An 18,779-nucleotide genomic window follows, 5' to 3' on the forward strand; every position below is an offset into this window, starting at 1 on the left:
GTACAACGATAGAAGTGTGAACTATTCTCTTTTATAATATTAGAGTTATGAAATTATTATAAATCGAATTATTACGTCTCGATTGCATTTGTAAACCCCTAGAGTGGCGATATTTTTTCTATATAGTTCTAACTATTCTTTAGTTTTTGGATTGTGATAAAATGTTATTTAAAATATATCTATAGATATATACATACACATATATACATATATGTATATTCAATATATGTTAATGTACTTATATATGAATTTTTGTAAAGAAAAAAAAAACGTAAATCACACTGCAAATAATGCACAAAATATCGAATGAATTTCATCAAAAATATATACATACAAAATTATAAAGCATTGAATGCTTAAAACATGTTTTGGTAAGATATATACTAGGTCGAGTTAAATAAGTAACCTGAATTTTCGAATCTACCGAATTTGAATAATTTTTACGAATTCTTACTAGAACCAGGTTCTTTATATTATTTTGTGCTAAATTTCTCTGCAATTTGTATAGGGCTTTGATTTTAGATGTCAATGGGAAATGTTCTGCTATCCTTCAATTCAACTACTAACCTGTTCTAAAATTACTTTCAGAAATACCCATTATATTTTCATGCAAAACAAATACATAACTCCTTTTTACTTACCTTTAAGCGAACTAGCCATAAGATCCCTATCATCATTAAGTAATTCTGGGACATATTCATATCTTATTTCAAACGACCACAAGGGCCATCGTCTTTTCTTAAAACATGGACGATTGCGACGAGTTTTTGCCAAATTGTGCGCTATATAGCTTCCTCTAAGCAGTAGACGTCTTAAATCATTAAATCCAGCCTGAGACGAATATACTCCATTTGCAATGGTTTGATAGCCGTAGGATGTGGCAAAATTTAGGCATGCAGCATAACCGCCAGCGACGCAATCACTATATATAAATAATATAAAAAATAGTAAAGAATATGTAAACTATTAAACGTACCTCCTAATAATTAATAAAAAATTTAATCTATCAATAACTGGTACTAAAAGAAGGGAGCCATTGGAATCTATAACGAAATATTTAAATAGTTCCTATAATCAGCCAAATTTATAAACTAACCTTACCTATATTATCTCTATCATCCTTATGACAAGAGGTTCCTCTTTCCCTTTTTAAATTGGTTTTCGCATCATAAATCGAATTCAAATTGATTGGTAAGTTTTGGGAAACACATTGAATTTGTTTGTTTATCTTATTGGAATCATTCTGTTTGCCTGATGTTCCATTGGAATTGGCACTACGATCTTTTTGTTGAACTACTGCCGATGACGACGAAATTAAAAATCTGGAACAGTTTTAGCTGCATTTGGTCCTGTGGCTATTGCGCCATTACGCCACTGGTATCATTGGTAAGAGAAAGTGGTAGTACTAAATGGCCAAAGAGCATGCATTTCTAAAAATAAAATTGGAATGGATTTTAGAAGAGTTTTTAGTTACTTTTTATGATTTTTAATACTTACCTTGACTCGTAGTTGACAATCTAATATGGTCCACGATTTTATGTTGTTTCAGTGGTGTGGAGATATTGAACACAGGATTAATACTGTTGTTGCATTCACTTCCTTTGCCGTTCACAATAAAATGTGTTGGATATTTCTGTTGTTTTTGGTTGCAGTCTTGACTTATAGTTGCATTTGAAATCTTTAATTCCGGCTACTGCCCAGAACTCGCACATCCGTTGCCTAATATTTTCCGAACTTGGCAAAAGAAAATTAATTAGAAATTAATAAAATAATTGTTGTTGTTGTGTTTATGTATTTGTAACACAACAATATCAAGGCCTAGTTATTTCACTGCTTAACCAAAGTTATTTCATTCTAACCTAAAATCTTTGGTGTACAACCTGGGAAAAGAAACTAATTTTTTACTGAATTCCAATAAGAATAATATTACTTACATTTAATATTTCCATTTTTCTAAACCATATTAATTATATTTAACATTAAAATGTGTTCACAATTATTTGCGCCAAAACAAAAGGAAAGGGAAATTATGTCAGTTTGTTTTTTGGCCTTGCTTTGTTGCCATTTCACTAATGAATGAATTTGAGCGCAATTGCATTATTCCTTCCAATTGTTCATTGCTGCTTATTAGATAGAAAAAGAATTTTTTATTCACTGTTGGCTAAAAAAGTGGTAGTTTTTTGATTGAATAAAACCAAAAGTAATCTAATTGCACACAAAACAAATTATAAAAAAATAACTCGAAAAATATTGGCGTCTTTATTTTCGAAGAGAGCGTATTGTTCTGTTGTTTTATCTGTTTCTATTTCGTCTTTATTGTGAATGATTACGGATGTTAGTGGATTCAGTGTTGTATGAATTTGGTGGAAGTCAGTATTCTCATTGCATAGTGAGCGGCTAATATGGTTGAGGGAAATATGCACATATATGATATGTCTGTTATATTATTAAATTGATTCATTAATGTTTTTATTAATCTAGTCACAAAATATTTTACACCAAAGGCGATAGGTAATTTTAAAACGGAACCATTAAAATTGCCTCAAGTAATCTCGCCTAGTCTAAATCTGGACCTTGTTCGATTTTCACATGTATTTGTAACATGATTTTAGTAAGATTGAGGTGTTATTTGACCTTGGATAAATGTCCTCCCAAAACTAGCATTCATCAACTGCAAGAAAGTTTGATAAAATTAAAATTTTTTTAAGAACACCTTTCACCGTCTTTGAAAACAACTTCAATTTCAAAATAATTCCAGCTTTGACTCAATGAGTCAAAATGAAAACAAGATTTTTTATATAATAAAAAATTATAACATTAATGCATTCATTTAATAATATGGCAGACAAAAGTTGTTTAAGTATACCATATGCATGTGCATATTTCCCCCTGCCATATCAGCCACTCACTATGCATTGTTAACAAACCAGTAAGAATACTGATAACGACCAAATTCATACAACACTGCATCGGCCAACATCCGTGATCATTCGCAACAAGGAAGAGAAAAAAACGAAAAAACAATTCGCTCTCTTCAAAAAAAGACGTCAATATTTTTTAAGTTGCTTTTTATATATTTTTTTGTATGCAATTTAAAGACATTTTGTTTTATTTAAGCAAAATAAGTTCCCCTTTTATTAGTGGACAGTGAATTTTAATTAATAATATTCATAATATCCAATAAGCAGAATGGGAAGGAAATAAACAATTGCGCTCAAATTCATTGTTAAAGTAAAAGAGCAACAAAGCAAGGTTGCATTGCACTAACACAACAACAGGTAATTTCCCTTTCCTATTGGTTTGGCGCAAATGATTGTGAACATATTCTTCACTTGAATAAAATTAATATGGCTCATCAAAATGGAAATATTAAATGTAAGTATTGTTTTTCTTTTTGGAAACGAATAAAGGCTAATTTTCCATAGCATTGTAAACCAAATAATTTTAGGTTAGAATGAAATACCTTTGTTTAATTAGTGAAGGAAGAGTAGGCTTTGAAATTGTTGTTTTACAAATACATACACATGTATTTTTTTTAATTTCCAATTAATTTTCTTTTACCAAGTTCGGAAAATATTGGGTAACGGATGTGCGTTTTCTGGACAGCATTCGGAATTAAAGACATCAAATGCAACTCTAAGTCAAGACTCCAACCAAAAACAACAGAAATATCCCTCACATTTCATTGTGAACAGCGAAGGAAGTGAATATAACAACAGCAAAAACAATTTGTGTAACGCTGCCCCTGTGTTGAATAGCTCCACACCACTGAATCAGAATCATCAAGTCATGGACCATATTAGATTGCCAATTATGAGTCAAGGTAAGTCTTAAAAGCCACATGGTTATGCAAAATTATTCAAATCCATGCAAATAATATTCTTAGAAATGCATGCTCTTTGGCCATTTGGTACAACCACTTTCCTCTCACCGATGATACCAGCTAATGTGGCAGTGCCATACGCTGCAATAGCTGCAGGCCCGTATGCAGCAACAACCGTTCCATTTTTTCAGGGCACACAACAGTGCAATATTGGTTCACCACTTTCAAGTTTTTCAAGCACCTCGTCGTCATCGGCAGCAAGTCAACAGATTCAAATGCCACAACAAGACCGTAGTGCCAATTCCAATGGCACATCAGGCAATCAGAATGATTCCAATAAGATAAACATACAAATTCAATGTGTTTCCCAAAACTCACCAATGAATTTGAATTCGATTTATGATTCGGCAACTAAATTAAATTTGGGAAAATTTTGCTACTCATCTTGTCACAAGAGCGAGAAAGATAATAAAGGTAAAGTTAGTTGGGCTTGGTTTCCCGGACTAATTATTGGAACTATTTAAATATTTCGTTTTAGATTCCAATGGCTCCTTGTGTAATTCACCCATACCTTTACATCCTGAGTAAGTCTGAAATCTTCGTTTAATGCCAATTAATGGAGTTACTAATAGATTAGTTTTATGTTAATTATTTTAAAATGCTTTACAAATTCTTAAATATTTTTCCAATTTTCAATAACTCCAGTGATTGTGCCGCTGGTGGTGATGCTGCATGCCTAAATTTTGCCAGATCCAACGGCTGTCAAGCCACTGCAAATGGGGTCTATCTTTCTCAGGCTAGATTTAATGACTTGAGACGACTAGCACTCAGAGGAAGCGATATAGCAGAGAATTTGGCAAAAACCCATCGCAATCGTCCATGTTTTAAGAAAATCGATAGCCTTTGTGCTCGTTTGAAACAAGATTTAATACGTCCCGACGGAGTGCTGCCAAACATTAATTCACAGGGTATTGCATGGGCTGTAAAAGATTTCATTTTTGTATTTACCCGCATCATAAATGCATGGATTATTATTAAGGGCTATGTTTACAATACTCCGGAGGGTCTAAACAAGGTAAAAGCTGCTCTTAGTCCAGATTTTGCCCTGGCATTTGCTGCCTGGCAAGATACAACCATGGATTTCATTGAAAGCCTTATCAAATCATTTGTCAATTTGGATAATTTGGTACAATCACAAAAGAATGCCTATCAAAAATCTGATGCAGCTGCGGGGGGACTTAATACCAGTAACTCCCCTATCAAACTTTTGTCCACCACACCCAATATTTTGTTGGACGATAGTCTGGATCAAAACAACAATTATTTAAATAGAAATTATATTTACACAATGGTCGAAGATTCAGAAGATAGTCAACGTCAGGCCACGGTAAATGGAACATACTTTAAAACTGGCACATATAATCCCATCAAAAAAGATGAACTTATAGCCGGTGAACCGATCGCATCATTAATTGTCAATAACAGTAATATTAATGCCGATGGTTTAACATTGTCTGCATCGCAACTTCCAACTAAGAATATGACAGCAAACGAGACGGTTGTACCATTTCAAAATTATTTCAATAATCAAATCATGGAATGTTGTCCAACATCAAATGGCAATTACCAATTATCGGATACTCCTCTGACCACCATGGAATTTATGAAATCGAAAGAAAATAATGCTTTGAATTACGATTTGCATGTATTACAACAAAATTTGGCAGGCATACAAGTACAGTGCCACAATGTGGAGAATAAAATGAGGAAAAATATTGGAAATGTTTCAAAGATAAATGCCATGAAAGATCGCATTATGACAATGCAAAATGCTGATATGTTTTTTAAATTTCAATTTACCAAAAATTATGTAAGTTATTATTTAGAATTGAAGGGCTATGGTATTCAGAATAGCGTCTTTAATAGTTAACAAATAACAAGAACTAATTTTTATTTTAATTTTAAATTTAGTTTCCAGATTTCATTAGCAAATATCAACATGAAATTAACGATGTACGCTCTATTATTTTGAAATGTGAAGATGACAAAAATGGTTATGAAAACGTCGCAGAATTGGTTAATGATGTCATGAGGCTCATAAACACTGGCAAGGAATATATGAAGGTAAGCTGAAGAGATTATTTTATATTGTTTATAAATATAATAGTTATGTCTATGAGTAATTTTAGAATGGTCTGTTTGGAAACTCACGTGAATAAACATTTGTCAAATTTTGGTATCTAAATTGAAAGCTTTACTTAAATAATAATGGAACTTTAAATTATAACAAAACTTACTGTCTCAAAAAACTGCTGGTCTTTCTGCAGGAATAGGGACTTGACTACCTAATAGGAACTTGGCTTGATTCTAACAAGACTTCATAAAAATCATTCAAAATCATTCAAAAATTCGAAAATTGGATAATAGAAGAACTTTTTCCCATTAACATCCAAATACAAAGCCGTACACAAATTATAGAGGACTTCAGCAGAAAATAATAGGTACCCTGTAGCATATTTTCTACAGCTAGATTCTCCATTCAGATATTGGGATATTTGACTAATTTTGGTATTTGGTATCTGACTAACAAATATATGTAGATATTATTTGAAAAAATACCTATGTAACGAGAGGTCGGGTGATGGGCAGTTATAGCACAGTATTCGATCTTTTTGAAACCAGATTTTTTACAAAACACCTAAAATGTGGAAAAATTGACATTCGTGTCAAAATTTGCTAAATTATACCCAATGCTCAAGCATTTCCAAAAATACCACAAAGTGTGCTATCATTTTCACCTTTGGCACTAATTATGGCCTTCAAACGGCCAATGAAACCGTCACACGCTGCCCAAATGTTGCTCTGCGGTAAATTGGCCCATTTCCGGCGAAGTATTTGCTTGAGGTGATCGACATTTAAGTATCCAGACACAATAGTCCAATGGATTGGTATCCGGAGATTTTGGTGGCCATTGTGCGCTGGAAATAAAGCGAGGAACCTCATTTTGTAACCATTCTTGGATGGCGCGTGCTGAGTGCGATGGTGCTGAGTCCTGCTGGAATGTCCAAGGTCTGCGGCTAAAATGTTTGCGTGCCCAAGGCTTTAATACACTCTCCAGAATATTTTCGCGTTAATATTCGGCATTTATTCTGATGCCACGGTCGATTAATACCAGCGTAGAGCGACCATCGGCTGCTATGGCGTCCCACACCATCACCATGGCCGGCACTTGAGTTCTGGTGGCCAACCGAAGGTGCACAATTTCAGCTGACAACTTTGGCAAGTAAATACGATATTTTCTCATCGGAGGAAACCGAATTCGGCAGTTCACCGCTTTCGGCCAAGCGAAGCAACTTTTTAGCTCTTTTGAGTCTATTTTCTTTTCTTGGAATTCAATTCATTCAATGGCTTTACCCTGACCTAATTTTTCAATGTTTGCCGAATATAATATTGAGATATGTTTAGCTCACGAGGCATTTTGCGGCTACTGCGACGCGGGTTTCGATCAAGTCGCTTCTTCACTTCTCGAACCATTTCTGCTGATCTTGCTATTTTCTTCCGTCCATTTCCTTGACGTCGCGCTACGCTACCAGTAACACAGTAACGAGCGATGGTATGAGACACAGAAGATTTATTCACATTTAAATGCTGGAGTGCTCTAACGATAGCCACTTGTGGTTTTCCAGCCAAATATAAAGAACGCTTGAATTTCATCACGAATAACTTTTTTTCTGGAAAATTCCCACCAAAAATGAGCTGTCACTGGAACAATTTTAACAGCAGCCGGACGAGTAGCTTAGAAGTGACAGCAGTCTGAAATTGGTTGTAGTTTTTTCATCTCACCCTGTATATGGGAGCTATATCTAAATTTGAACCGATTCTATTAATTTCAATAGGATTCGTCCAAATATTGTTTGCAAATTTTCATCTCAATCGAATAATAGATGCGACCTGTTTTTTGTCCACAAGAATACATGGACACACGGACGGACAGACCACTCAGAAAATGATACTATGAAGATCTAACTATGGGTCCATCTCACTTCCTTCTCCATGTTACAAACAAATGCATAAAGACATAATACCCTTACCACTATGTGGTCTAGGGTATAAAGATCAAAACAGGGGTTTTTTAGCCGAATCAAGTTAAAAAATACCAACCTGTGATAAAAAAAATTGAGGACAATTTGAGCATAGCCCCTAAATTCAGCAAAAGCCTTAAATGATAGGCATCAATTTTTTCAAGATTATTTCAAAGTTAATAGCGTTTTCAACTACTTATCACAATTTCCATCATTCCTCCGCATCCCTTTTAAATGATCTTCACGATATCCAAGTAATCGGTATTTAGTAATCATTATTGGATAAAATTGTTCGTTTGACTATAATAAAAAAAAAAACAAAAATAACAATTAGAGGCGTTGAGGCGTTGGCATATTTTGTTCGCTCTTAAAGATAATTAAAAATATAACTCTCCTCCGAAAATAAGCGTGTAATATAGATTGAAACTCGAATAATATTCAAATACAATTTGTAAATTTAACAAAAAACAAGCAGTGATCAACAATTAAAACAAAAAACATCTAATTGGCATCGATCGAATATTTTCGCAATACCCACCAACAGCTATTGAGAAAATGCATTAAAACTGGATTACAAACAGCAGACCATATATACATATATTAAGAAATAGAAAAAAACAAAAGAAAACCACTCGACCAACAACCAACCGCAATAACCATACCAGGGCCAAACCAAGATCGTTTTCCATCTTCTTCGTCAATACCTTTTGCTACGCTTAGATGAGCAAATTAATAATAATTACAAGCCTACATATGCGTGTGCGCAAATAACTCAATACTGTGTTTGCACATCCAGATACGATTTTTTCAAGATTATAATGGCTACACCTGTGGGCCACTAGTTCCAATTACTAGCCGGAGTAAAGGAAAGATTTCTGTGATCCTGAAAAAATTGAAGACCTCTCCCCCCCAAATATAAGCAATGCATCACCATCATCCCCATACAGCTGCTGCAGCAACAACAACAACAATGACTTCAGCAAATACCCCACCGGCCGCAGTGCCAGCCACAACAACAATCACCGCCTCTGTTCCATTACAACAAGCACCACCCCCCACCACTACCACCAGCAACAGTGCCCAGCCACCCACTCAACGCAGACGTAAGAAACGGCCCAATTATGGTACCCGAACAGTTGAGGTGCGACGTGGTTATAATGGTTTTGGTTTTACCATATCCGGCCAGCAGCCATGTCGTTTGTCATGCATCATTGCCAATTCACCGGCCGATCAGGCGGGTCTACGTGCTGGAGATTTTTTAATTTCGGTCAACGGTTTAAATGTCTCCAAACTGCCGCACGAGACAGTGGTTCAATTGATTGGCAATTCATTTGGTAGCATTCGCATGCAAATTGCCGAACATTACTATTCGGATAGTACGGATGAAGAGAACGCCGTGGCGGCTGGTATGCCAATGTTGCCCAGTATGGGTCCCTCGCGTCCACGTTATATCTATCACAAAATAAAACAACAGCGATTGCGGCAGCATTTGCCACAGAAGAAATCGTTTGATGCGAATGTAACACCGAGGACATCATCCGGCGCTGCGACGGCACAGCTATGGAAAAAGTTACCACAACCTTTGATGAAATCGATATCCGTGGAAGCTGCAGCAGTTGCGAATAAGAGAAAAGTGAATGAAAAGTTGCCCAGCGAAGTGCCCGCCGCAGCTGTACACAGTGGCCCATCCCATTTGTTGCAACAACAGGCTGCTGTGGCAACGGCCAATTTTAGGGCCCTGGTCATGCGTGGTCCCACCAGTGCTGCTTTGGAATACCGAGCCATTGTTGGATATCTGGGCACCATAGAAATGCCCAAACAAATCGCCAACAGCAGCAAATTACAAACGGTACGATCGTGCATACGAAAGTTACGACAGGAAAAACGCCAACCCACTGTTGTCCTCATGATCATCTTACCCGATTGCCTAAAACTCCAGGCGAATAATGGTAAAATTTTGGCCACATATCCATCGGCTCGTTTGAATTATGTTAGCTCTTCGTCGGAGAGTGAAAATCGTTTCTTTGGTTTGGTAACGAGTGCTGTTTATAGTCCCCAATTGGATGATGTTGATGATGAGGACGACGAGGAGGAGAGGGGGGAGGGAGAGGATCAGGTGGATAATGCCAACAACCATCACGGTGGTGATCAAGCTAGGGCTAACAATGTCAATGGCCCAGGCGAGGCGAATGATCGAAGACCCCCGGCCCTGGGAACCTCCTCTAGTGTGGACAACAATGTTATCATTTCCAATTCATGTCATGTCTTTGTGGTGGACACCAAACTCTGTGAACATCAACAACATTTAGCCAAAGCCCAAGAATTTTGCATAGAATGTACCAAAGATCCCATATCGAATTTATGCCTAGAGTTTCCCAACAATTCCGAATATGTGGTCAATCTCATACGCAGCATGTACACCATGCGGATTGTACCGCCGATAACGCAACGCTCAATATCCGATGATCCAACCATACATGGTCGTAATAATCATGAAAATATTGCTCACTCTCCGCAGCCCAGTAATCACAGTGAGGTGTCCACAACAACATCAAATTCAGATTCTGGCATTGGCTACAACAACGATTGTTCCAATGTCACAGATCGCATTGTCTTGGTAGATTTTCCCGTGCACAATGCTGCAGCAGCTGTGAGAGTGGTGCCTGGTGCTAACAACGCCAATGCCATTGTTTCACCCAAACGTCCACAGAATATATGTGAACAGAGTATAAACTCCCAAGAAGAAATACCTTCGTCGAGCAAACATATGGCCAGCCCAGCATTGCACATTGCGGCGGCTACTGAACAGACTAAAGCCAGCTACAATAGTCCAGGACGTTCCTTGACTGTGTCCCGATCATGTGATGATGTACTAAATTTAATTGAACAAGAATCGGAAGATAATCTGCAGAATTTAGATAATCTCACAACCGCTGTGCCATTCCAGCAATGCTATGCCTCCATGGATGACATATCGCTGTACACAGCCTCAATGGAGAATGAGGATAATTTAAAAACAACGATTCTACAACGAAACCCCAAATCTGAAACCTCCACACCCCACGATAATGTCACCGTACTTCGCGAAGAGAGGAGAAAATCCTTAAATCTAAAAATAACCACATCGAATAGTTTACAAAATATTTCCATACAAGAGCCGGCCACTGGCAATGATAGCTCCCTCAACAAGCTAGCAAGTACTCCTGATTTGTCAAGGATCGAATGTAACGATGCCTTGTCGACATTTGAGCGGGGTTGGATACAGACCTCGCTGAGGACACCACGAGCCGATAAACACACCATACATCTGTCGGCACCAAGTCAAGATAATGCCACCGATGGACAACCCCAATCCCAGCAATTCGCCAGTCCCAGTATCAGCCGCTCAGCATCGATGAGCAACAGTAGTGAGCGTAGCTCTTTTAAGAAAAAACTTGCCGATAGTTTAAAATCGAATCTGAAAAAGGGTCCCACTGCCTGGGGTACATCCATTGAGATGCTACTTGCCGATCCGGCGGGCCTCAAGACTTTTGCCGAATTTCTAAAACTCGAATATGCCGCTGAAAATATTTACTTTTGGACCGCGTGTGAACGTTATCGCAATCTGGAGTCGGAGAACGAACGGCGTGAACAGGCATTGGAAATTTTTAAAAAACATTTGTCAAGTGGTTCCATGGAACCGGTGAATGTCGATTCCCAGGCCCGTTGCATGGTTGAACGAAATCTGGGCATTGCCGGGCCCGACCTTTTCCACCCGGCCCAAAAGCAGATTTTCAATTTAATGAAATTCGATAGCTATCAACGATTCCTGCGTTCCGAACTCTACAAACAATGTCTACAGGCAGAGAAAAAGGGTAAATCTCTACCCTATTCGGGTGATAATTTGGATGAACTTTTGAAGACGACAAATTTTTCAGAAAGTGCCTCATTAAAGTTAAAGAAATCGGCAAGCAACGTCGAAGAGGGGCGCCCACGTAGGAGTCTATTGCCGTGGCATCGCAAAACCAGAAGTAAGTCTCGTGATCAAATCGCCCAGGACAGTGTCAAGGAACAGCCGACAATTTCCTCCACCAAAAGCCAAGGTGCCCATGGTCTAAAACCCAATGTCATGCATGGTTCTGCTTCTTCGCTGACATCATTTGATGCCCTCTCGTTCAACAACAATGTGTGCCGTATTAAATTTCCCGATGGGGCCACAACCATGGTGCAAATCAAGAGCCAAGAAACTGTGGCGGAATTGGTGGAACGTTTAATGGAGAAACGTAGTATACGCTATCAATTCTTTGATGTCTCCATCAAAGGTCCTCCCAGCAAATCCGTGGATCTAAAATCACTGGCCAAGGAATTGGCCAACAAAGAAGTTGAGATCGAACAAAGAGTTGCCTTCAAATTGGATTTGCCAATACCAAAGGTGATATCGGTGAAAAGTAAACCCCGCAAACAGCTATACGAAGTGGTTAGACCCATTCTACAAAGATATCACATCAATCCGGAACTCGTTGAAGTACTGATGCGAGAGACACAAACAAAAGTGGATTTGACCCAACTGGTGACAGCCGTTAATGAGCAACGCCTTCAGGTTGTGTATAAAAAGGAAGTACCCTATCATCGTAAGGCACCCACCATTGCAAAGAAAACCATTGCCGATGGCCTACAAACCACCCAAATCACATTGGATGAAATAACAAATAAAGTTTTCAGTGATTTAATGCAAGTCAAACAACATCAGGAGGAGGCGGCGGCGTCCGCGGGAACGGCAATGAAACCAAAATTTGATCAATGCTCAACGAAATCCGAAGAATGTCCATCGGAGTCGTCATCGTCATTTTTTAAATTAATGAAATCCAAAAGAGAATCTATGAATGCCAATGCAGCCGCAGCAGCAGCACTAGCAGCTAACCGTGGCCCGAACAAAACAAAAAAGACTGCCACGCAACACAGTTCTTCGTTGCTGGCCTCTGATAATAAAATCATTCCAAACAAATTAAAGTCTGGCGGCATTAAGCTGCCTCTGCCTCTTAAGATGGCCGATAAGCAGGATGATCTATTGGAGGATTTAAAACGTGCCCAGTTGGCACGTTTGGAAGATCAAAGGGGTACGGAGATAAATTTTGAATTACCAGAATTTTTAAAATACAACGACAATTTGAATAAATCCAATACGAGTGGAGAAAAGCCAACGGCTGAAGAAGAACATGAACAAAAAGAAACGCCCACATTTGTGGAAAGGCCGCCACAGCCAGCACCACGTCATTCCATTAGTAATAAGTCGAAATTGATGGGCAGCAATACATCGCCCGTAAAGAATGACATCAACAGCGCGATTGATAGGACTTCGGAAAAAATTGATAACAACACCACACCCTCTAAGGGTCCACCACCGCTACCACCCAAACCTAAAGTTCTACCCATTAAACCCTCCAATTGGGGTGTCAACATCTTGCAATTGAGAGAAATGTCTCCAACAACGCCACCACCACCCCTATCACCGTCCCCGTCATCATCGCTTTTGCCAACTCCCACAATTGCATCGCCGCAATTGACCAATGTCAATGTGGTTGCTGTGCCCGCTTCCTCCTCGAATTCCAGTCCAAATGGCCGTTGTGCCTATTTGGATCAACCTAGTAGTAGTTTTGTTTAGCTCCATTCCTGTGACCATCATATTTTAAGCAGAATCGAAGAAATCGAATAAGATTGATTGATTTTCTGTAAAATTACATTGCATTAAATGTATGTTTGTATATTTATATTAAAACAAACCGCTATATATAAATCTAGATACAGTTTTTAACAAAATTTAATTATTTATGTGTGTATATGTATCAAACGTGTACTTTTTTATGCAAATTTAATTTTTAAAAAACATGCTATGGGAAAATAATGAAAAAGACTTAAAAATAAAGTTTATACATTTTTAGTGAAATAAATTCTGTAGTTTATATTTGTTTAGAGGAAAAATAATATCGACCCTTTTTACCCACATGGCTGAGGGTATAAAAATTCATTGAGGCTATCTAAAATCGTTAAATAACCATACTTTGGATTCCCCAGAACCCCACGCTTTGTGGCCTCACAAAGATTTAGAACTATCAACATTTTGAAACAAAAAACATCGTTCTGAAGCCTCATATTATTCTTAAAAATCCAAGTTTGCGGTCCTTCTAACCGACTTAACAATCCTAGCTTTGGGTTCTTCTAAAACTTTTTTAAATTCACACTTTGGACCACCCTGAAACTTTTTATAATCCACACCTTGGGCCTTTCTGACATATTTTTTAATCCACGCTTTGAACTCTTCTAAGACTCTATTAAAATCCACGCTTTGAACTCTATTAAAGTTCACGCTTTGATAACTCCTAAAAATCTTTATAATTTCACGATGTGTATCCTATCTGAGATGCCTTCTTAACATCTTTAAAACTGCACTTTGTTGTCCCATTGTAGATCTGTTTATAATCATTAAAATATTTGTTGTGCTCGACAGTTTCTTAGATCTTCATCTAATATACCCAATTTTAATTAACTTCACTTTTAACTTGAAATAAAAAATCAGAATTATTATTTTTTATCCTAGTTTTATTGCCCACAATGATGAGTTTTTAATTTGTTATCTCCACCATAAGTATACAGGGCGAGATAAAAAAAAAACCTGCAACGAAGTCAAACGCCATATTTTTTTATATATATTTTTAAATTTTATTGAATTGTTGGTGACCTTTGGCACGAATTAGGGCAATGAAACCGTTACACGCAGCGGTATTTTTTCCCATTTCCGGCGAAGCTCTTGCTTTTCAAAATACTCCAGACACAATAGTCTAACGGATTAGTATCCGGAGATTTTGGTGGCCATTGTGCGCTGGAAACGGAGCGAGGAACCTCATTTTGTAACCATTCTTGGGTGGCGCGTGCTAAGTGCGATGGTGCTGAGTCCTGTATATTTTTTTAAATTTTATTGAATTGTTGGTGAATGTCCAAGGTCTGCGGCCAAAATCTTTGCGTGCCCAATGCTTTAATACACCCTCCAGAATATTTTCGCGATAATATTCGGAAATTATTCTGATGCCACGGTCGATTAATAAGAGCAGAGAGTGACCATCGGCCGGCTCTCACCATCACCATGGCCGGCGCTTGGGTTCTGGTGGCCAACCGAAGGTGCACATTATTAGCTGACCTCTTAGGCAAGTAATCACGATCATTTTGTTTGTTTACAAAATGCTCTGCTGGACAACGAATGTTTTCTCATCGGAGAAAACCAAATTCGGCAGTTCACCACTTTCGGTCAAGTGAAGCAACTCTTCAGCTCTTTTGAGTCTATCTCCTTTCTGTTGCAGTGTAAGTTCTTGCACTTTTTACAATTTCAATGGCTTTACCCCGAGCTCATTTTTTAATATTTGCCGAATGGAAAATTGCGCTATGTTCAGCTCACGAGCCATTTTTCGGCCACTGAGACGCGGATTTCGATCCAGTCGCCTCACTACTTTTCAAACCATTTCGGCTGTTGTTGCTGTTTTCTTCCGTCCACTTCTTTGACGTCGGGCTACGCTACCACTATCACGGTAACGAGCGATGGTACGAGACACAAAAGATTTATTCAAATTTAAATGCTGGAGTGCTCTAACGATAGACACTTGTGGTTTTCCAGCCAAATATAAAGAAAGAAATCACACTATCATCACGAATAACTCTTTTTCTGAAAAATTCTCACCAACATACTTTTGTACTCTTGTAAACAATATAATGAGCTGTCACTAGAACAATTTTAGAAACAGAAAGACAAAAAACCGTGGACTCTAAAAGTTATTTTCTAAATGCCAAGTCATGTATCGGAAAATTCTCAAAGAACCTTGTTTGAGGTTTAAAGAAGAATTTCAACAAAATATATTATTCTATGGATCGGCTTTTTGATGGGAAAACACAATAAATCTTTGGATGAGTACATTTTCAAGAAGTCTTAGATTTTTTGAAAATGTTTGATCCCCTAAAAATATTAAAAATCCTCACTTTGGGTCTCATACATATTTAGTAATATCAAGGCTTTGAAAATTTATAAAAAAAATGGAAAAAGTCAACGGTTTGGATCCTCCTATAAATCTAAAATTAAAATCACGATAGTGGACCTTAAAAATCCTACCTTCTAAAACTCTTAAGAAAAAAAATACAGATCCCATTTTTTAACCGATTGAAATGAAATTTTCCAAACAATAATTGTTAGGCCTAAGGACGGATCCTATTGAAATCGGTGAGAATGGTTCAAATTTAGATATAGCTCTCCTATAAGTATCTTAACCTGATTTCGGGTTAATTGTGCACCAAATGGTCAATATCAGCCCAAATGGACTGAATCTTGGCAACTCCGACGGAATTCATCTTAAAAAGATGACACCGGACCACAAATTATTATTATTATATTGTCCACAATGATGAGTTTGGAATTTGTTATCAAATGGATATTTGTAACATTTTATTTTTAATATTGGCCAAAACGGTCATAATTTTTACAAACTTTTTCTAAATTTTATTTCCTACAATATAATTTTTACAAACTTTTTCTAAATTTTATTTCCCTGTTTCTTCTATTAGACCAACAATGATGAAAAATTTGAAAAAGCAATCAATTTGTTTGAGACAGAGTTCAATAAATTAATTTCCGATCAAAAGAATTGAAATTCCTCTGTTGAATAGTATATGTAAGCAGAAGAACAAAAGAAGATGCCATTTAGTCGAATAAAGAACTACTAACTCAGAGAAATCGTTAAATTTTCATTTTTAATTATAATTTAAAATTTATGCCATGACAAATTTGTTATAATTTATATTATTTTCAATTTCACTGTTTATTGTCACAATAGTTCATCAGTTTGTAATGCATTTTAAAATTAAATAATTTTCAATGTCTCGAAAATTAAAATTGAATTAAAAAAATAGAAACGAATGTCTAGTGTATGCAATTAATCTGTTTTATGTAATTAAATTTTAAGTTATGAATTAGTTTTTAAGAGATAATTAAAAATACCCCGAAATTGATTAAATAGATTGTAAAAATATTTTGAATAACAAATTGAAACATTTTTTAATTTTGTTTAACTTTTTGTATGTTGTGAGAGTGTGTGAGCTTGAGTATTTAATTATTTAAATGTAATTATATGTTCCACTGTATAACTTAAAAAATTTATTAATATGTAAATGTAGCTCAGTTGGATTTTTCAATGTTTAAATATATTTTCATTTTGTTGAATTTGAAAAAAATAGTTTTTTGAATTCTTTGTCTTTATCATAACAATAGGTTTCCTCTGTAAATTCTAAAAATTGTTAAAGCAAGTAAAAAAGCTGTAAGTTCGGCCGGGCCGAGATTTGAATACCCTCCACCATTTGGAACGAATTTGGCAATTCTCAAAAACAATAAAATCCTTTAAAAATTCTGTTAAAATCTTAAAAATACCGAATGTAGCTGTTATTTTTGGGGTCTATACGACGACATGAACCTGCATAGGTAACTTTTGTCATAAGTCATCACAGTATTCAAATGCGGAATTTAAAAAAAAATCGGTGAATAATGTAGCTAAAATCATTAAAATACCGAATATCGGGAGGTACCGTTATATGGGGGCTATACCAAAACGTGGACCTTCATGGCCCGTTTTCAATACGAAAAGTCCTGCAGACATAATATACATTTGAGTAAAATTGTATCAATCTATCAATTCGTTCGGGAGCTAGGGTGATTTCCACAGACGGACAGACGAACGGACATCGCTAAATCGACATAGAATTTTATGCTGATCAAGAATATATATATACTTTGTGGGGTCTAAAATGTATGTTTCGAGGTGTTACAAATGGATTGAAAAACTTAATATCTACTATGGTTGAGGATTTGAAAAAGCACGCTTTGAGGCCTTCGAATAACAATTTTCAAATTCATTAAAATATAGTAATGATTTGCGAGTTGGGATCTTTTTAAAATTGTTAAAAATAAGAAGATACGAACTTCTTAAAAATGCTAAAAATGCACGCTCGGACCTTCTTAAAATTGTTAAAAATCCACGCTTCGAACCTTCTTCAAATTGTTAAAAATCCATGCTTTCGGACCTTCTAAAAAATATTTTATAAATTCACGCTTTCGGACCTTCTAAACATATATTGAAAATTCAGGCTTTCGGACCTTCTTAAAATTGCTAAAAATCCACACTTTCGGACCTTCTAAAAAATATTTTATAAATTCACGCTTTCGGACCTACTAAACATATTTTGAAAATTCAGGCTTTCGGACCTTCTTAAAATTGTTAAAAATCCACGTTTCGAACCTTCTTAAAATTGGTAAAAATTTACGCTTTCGGACCTTCTAAAAAATATTTTATAAATCCACGCTTTTGGACCTTCTAAACATATTTTAAAAATCCACGTATTCGAACCTTCTAAAAATATTTTAAAAATCCACGCTTTGGTTGGGCCTTCTGAAATTCTTCAAAAATTCCCCTTCTCTAAGCCTTCCTACAAATCTTAAAAAATCCATGTTTTGGGCCATCCTTGCCAATTTTAAAGGGCCTTCCTCCAATCCCAAAAATATTTAAAAATCCAAAACCTTGAATGAAGATCCCTCTCCCAACATTAAGACTCCACGCTATGGGGCCTCTTAAAAATAAGAAAAATCCACACTAGCTATAGGACCTTTTAAAAATCTTTACAAAGGCTTTAAAAATCGTTTCTTTGGACCTACTAAAAATTTGGAAATTGGCTCTCGTCCTTTTGGATCATCTTTACTTAGTTTAAAAATACAAAATTTCCCCAAAACCTTAGATGAGGATTGTTATCCCTTAAAAATTAGGATAAATCCACGCTTTGGAGCCTGCTACAAATATTTAAAATCCACGTTT

The 18,779-nt window shown here is 36.5% G+C and overlaps 2 protein-coding genes and 1 long non-coding RNA gene across 4 annotated transcripts; 2 read left to right on the plus strand and 1 right to left on the minus strand.

Moving 5' to 3' along the window:
* Window positions 1-150: 150 nt before the first annotated feature.
* Window positions 151-2,254, minus strand: LOC109611883 (uncharacterized). Its single transcript, XR_002194160.2, has 3 exons — window positions 1,935-2,254; window positions 1,498-1,734; window positions 151-1,430 (listed from the first exon to the last, which is right to left on the minus strand). It is a non-coding gene; the product is annotated as an uncharacterized LOC109611883 (long non-coding RNA).
* Window positions 2,255-3,190: 936 nt separating this feature from the next.
* On the plus strand, window positions 3,191-16,949 carry LOC101892038 (protein mitoshell). Of its 2 annotated transcripts, none has more exons than XM_020035267.2 (7): window positions 3,191-3,375; window positions 3,566-3,823; window positions 3,887-4,297; window positions 4,362-4,407; window positions 4,529-5,693; window positions 5,795-5,947; window positions 6,013-6,115. In XM_020035267.2, the coding sequence occupies exons 1-7, from the start codon at window positions 3,348-3,350 to the stop codon at window positions 6,040-6,042; spliced, it is 2,091 nt and encodes a 696-aa protein (XP_019890826.1). In that variant the 5' UTR covers window positions 3,191-3,347; the 3' UTR covers window positions 6,043-6,115. The 2 variants fall into 2 exon arrangements, with proteins under 2 accessions (XP_019890826.1, XP_019890825.1); XM_020035266.2 differs by lacking the exon at window positions 6,013-6,115 and adding an exon at window positions 16,486-16,949 and having other exon boundaries at window positions 3,196-3,375.
* Window positions 8,207-13,832, plus strand: LOC101891337 (regulator of G-protein signaling loco). Its single transcript, XM_005179133.4, has one exon. The coding sequence runs from the start codon at window positions 8,828-8,830 to the stop codon at window positions 13,544-13,546; it is 4,719 nt and encodes a 1,572-aa protein (XP_005179190.1). The 5' UTR covers window positions 8,207-8,827; the 3' UTR covers window positions 13,547-13,832.
* Window positions 16,950-18,779: the final 1,830 nt, after the last annotated feature.

This window comes from Musca domestica, unplaced genomic scaffold (assembly GCF_030504385.1).
Source record: "Musca domestica strain aabys unplaced genomic scaffold, Musca_domestica.polishedcontigs.V.1.1 3, whole genome shotgun sequence".
NCBI classification, from domain to species: domain Eukaryota; kingdom Metazoa; phylum Arthropoda; class Insecta; order Diptera; family Muscidae; genus Musca; species Musca domestica.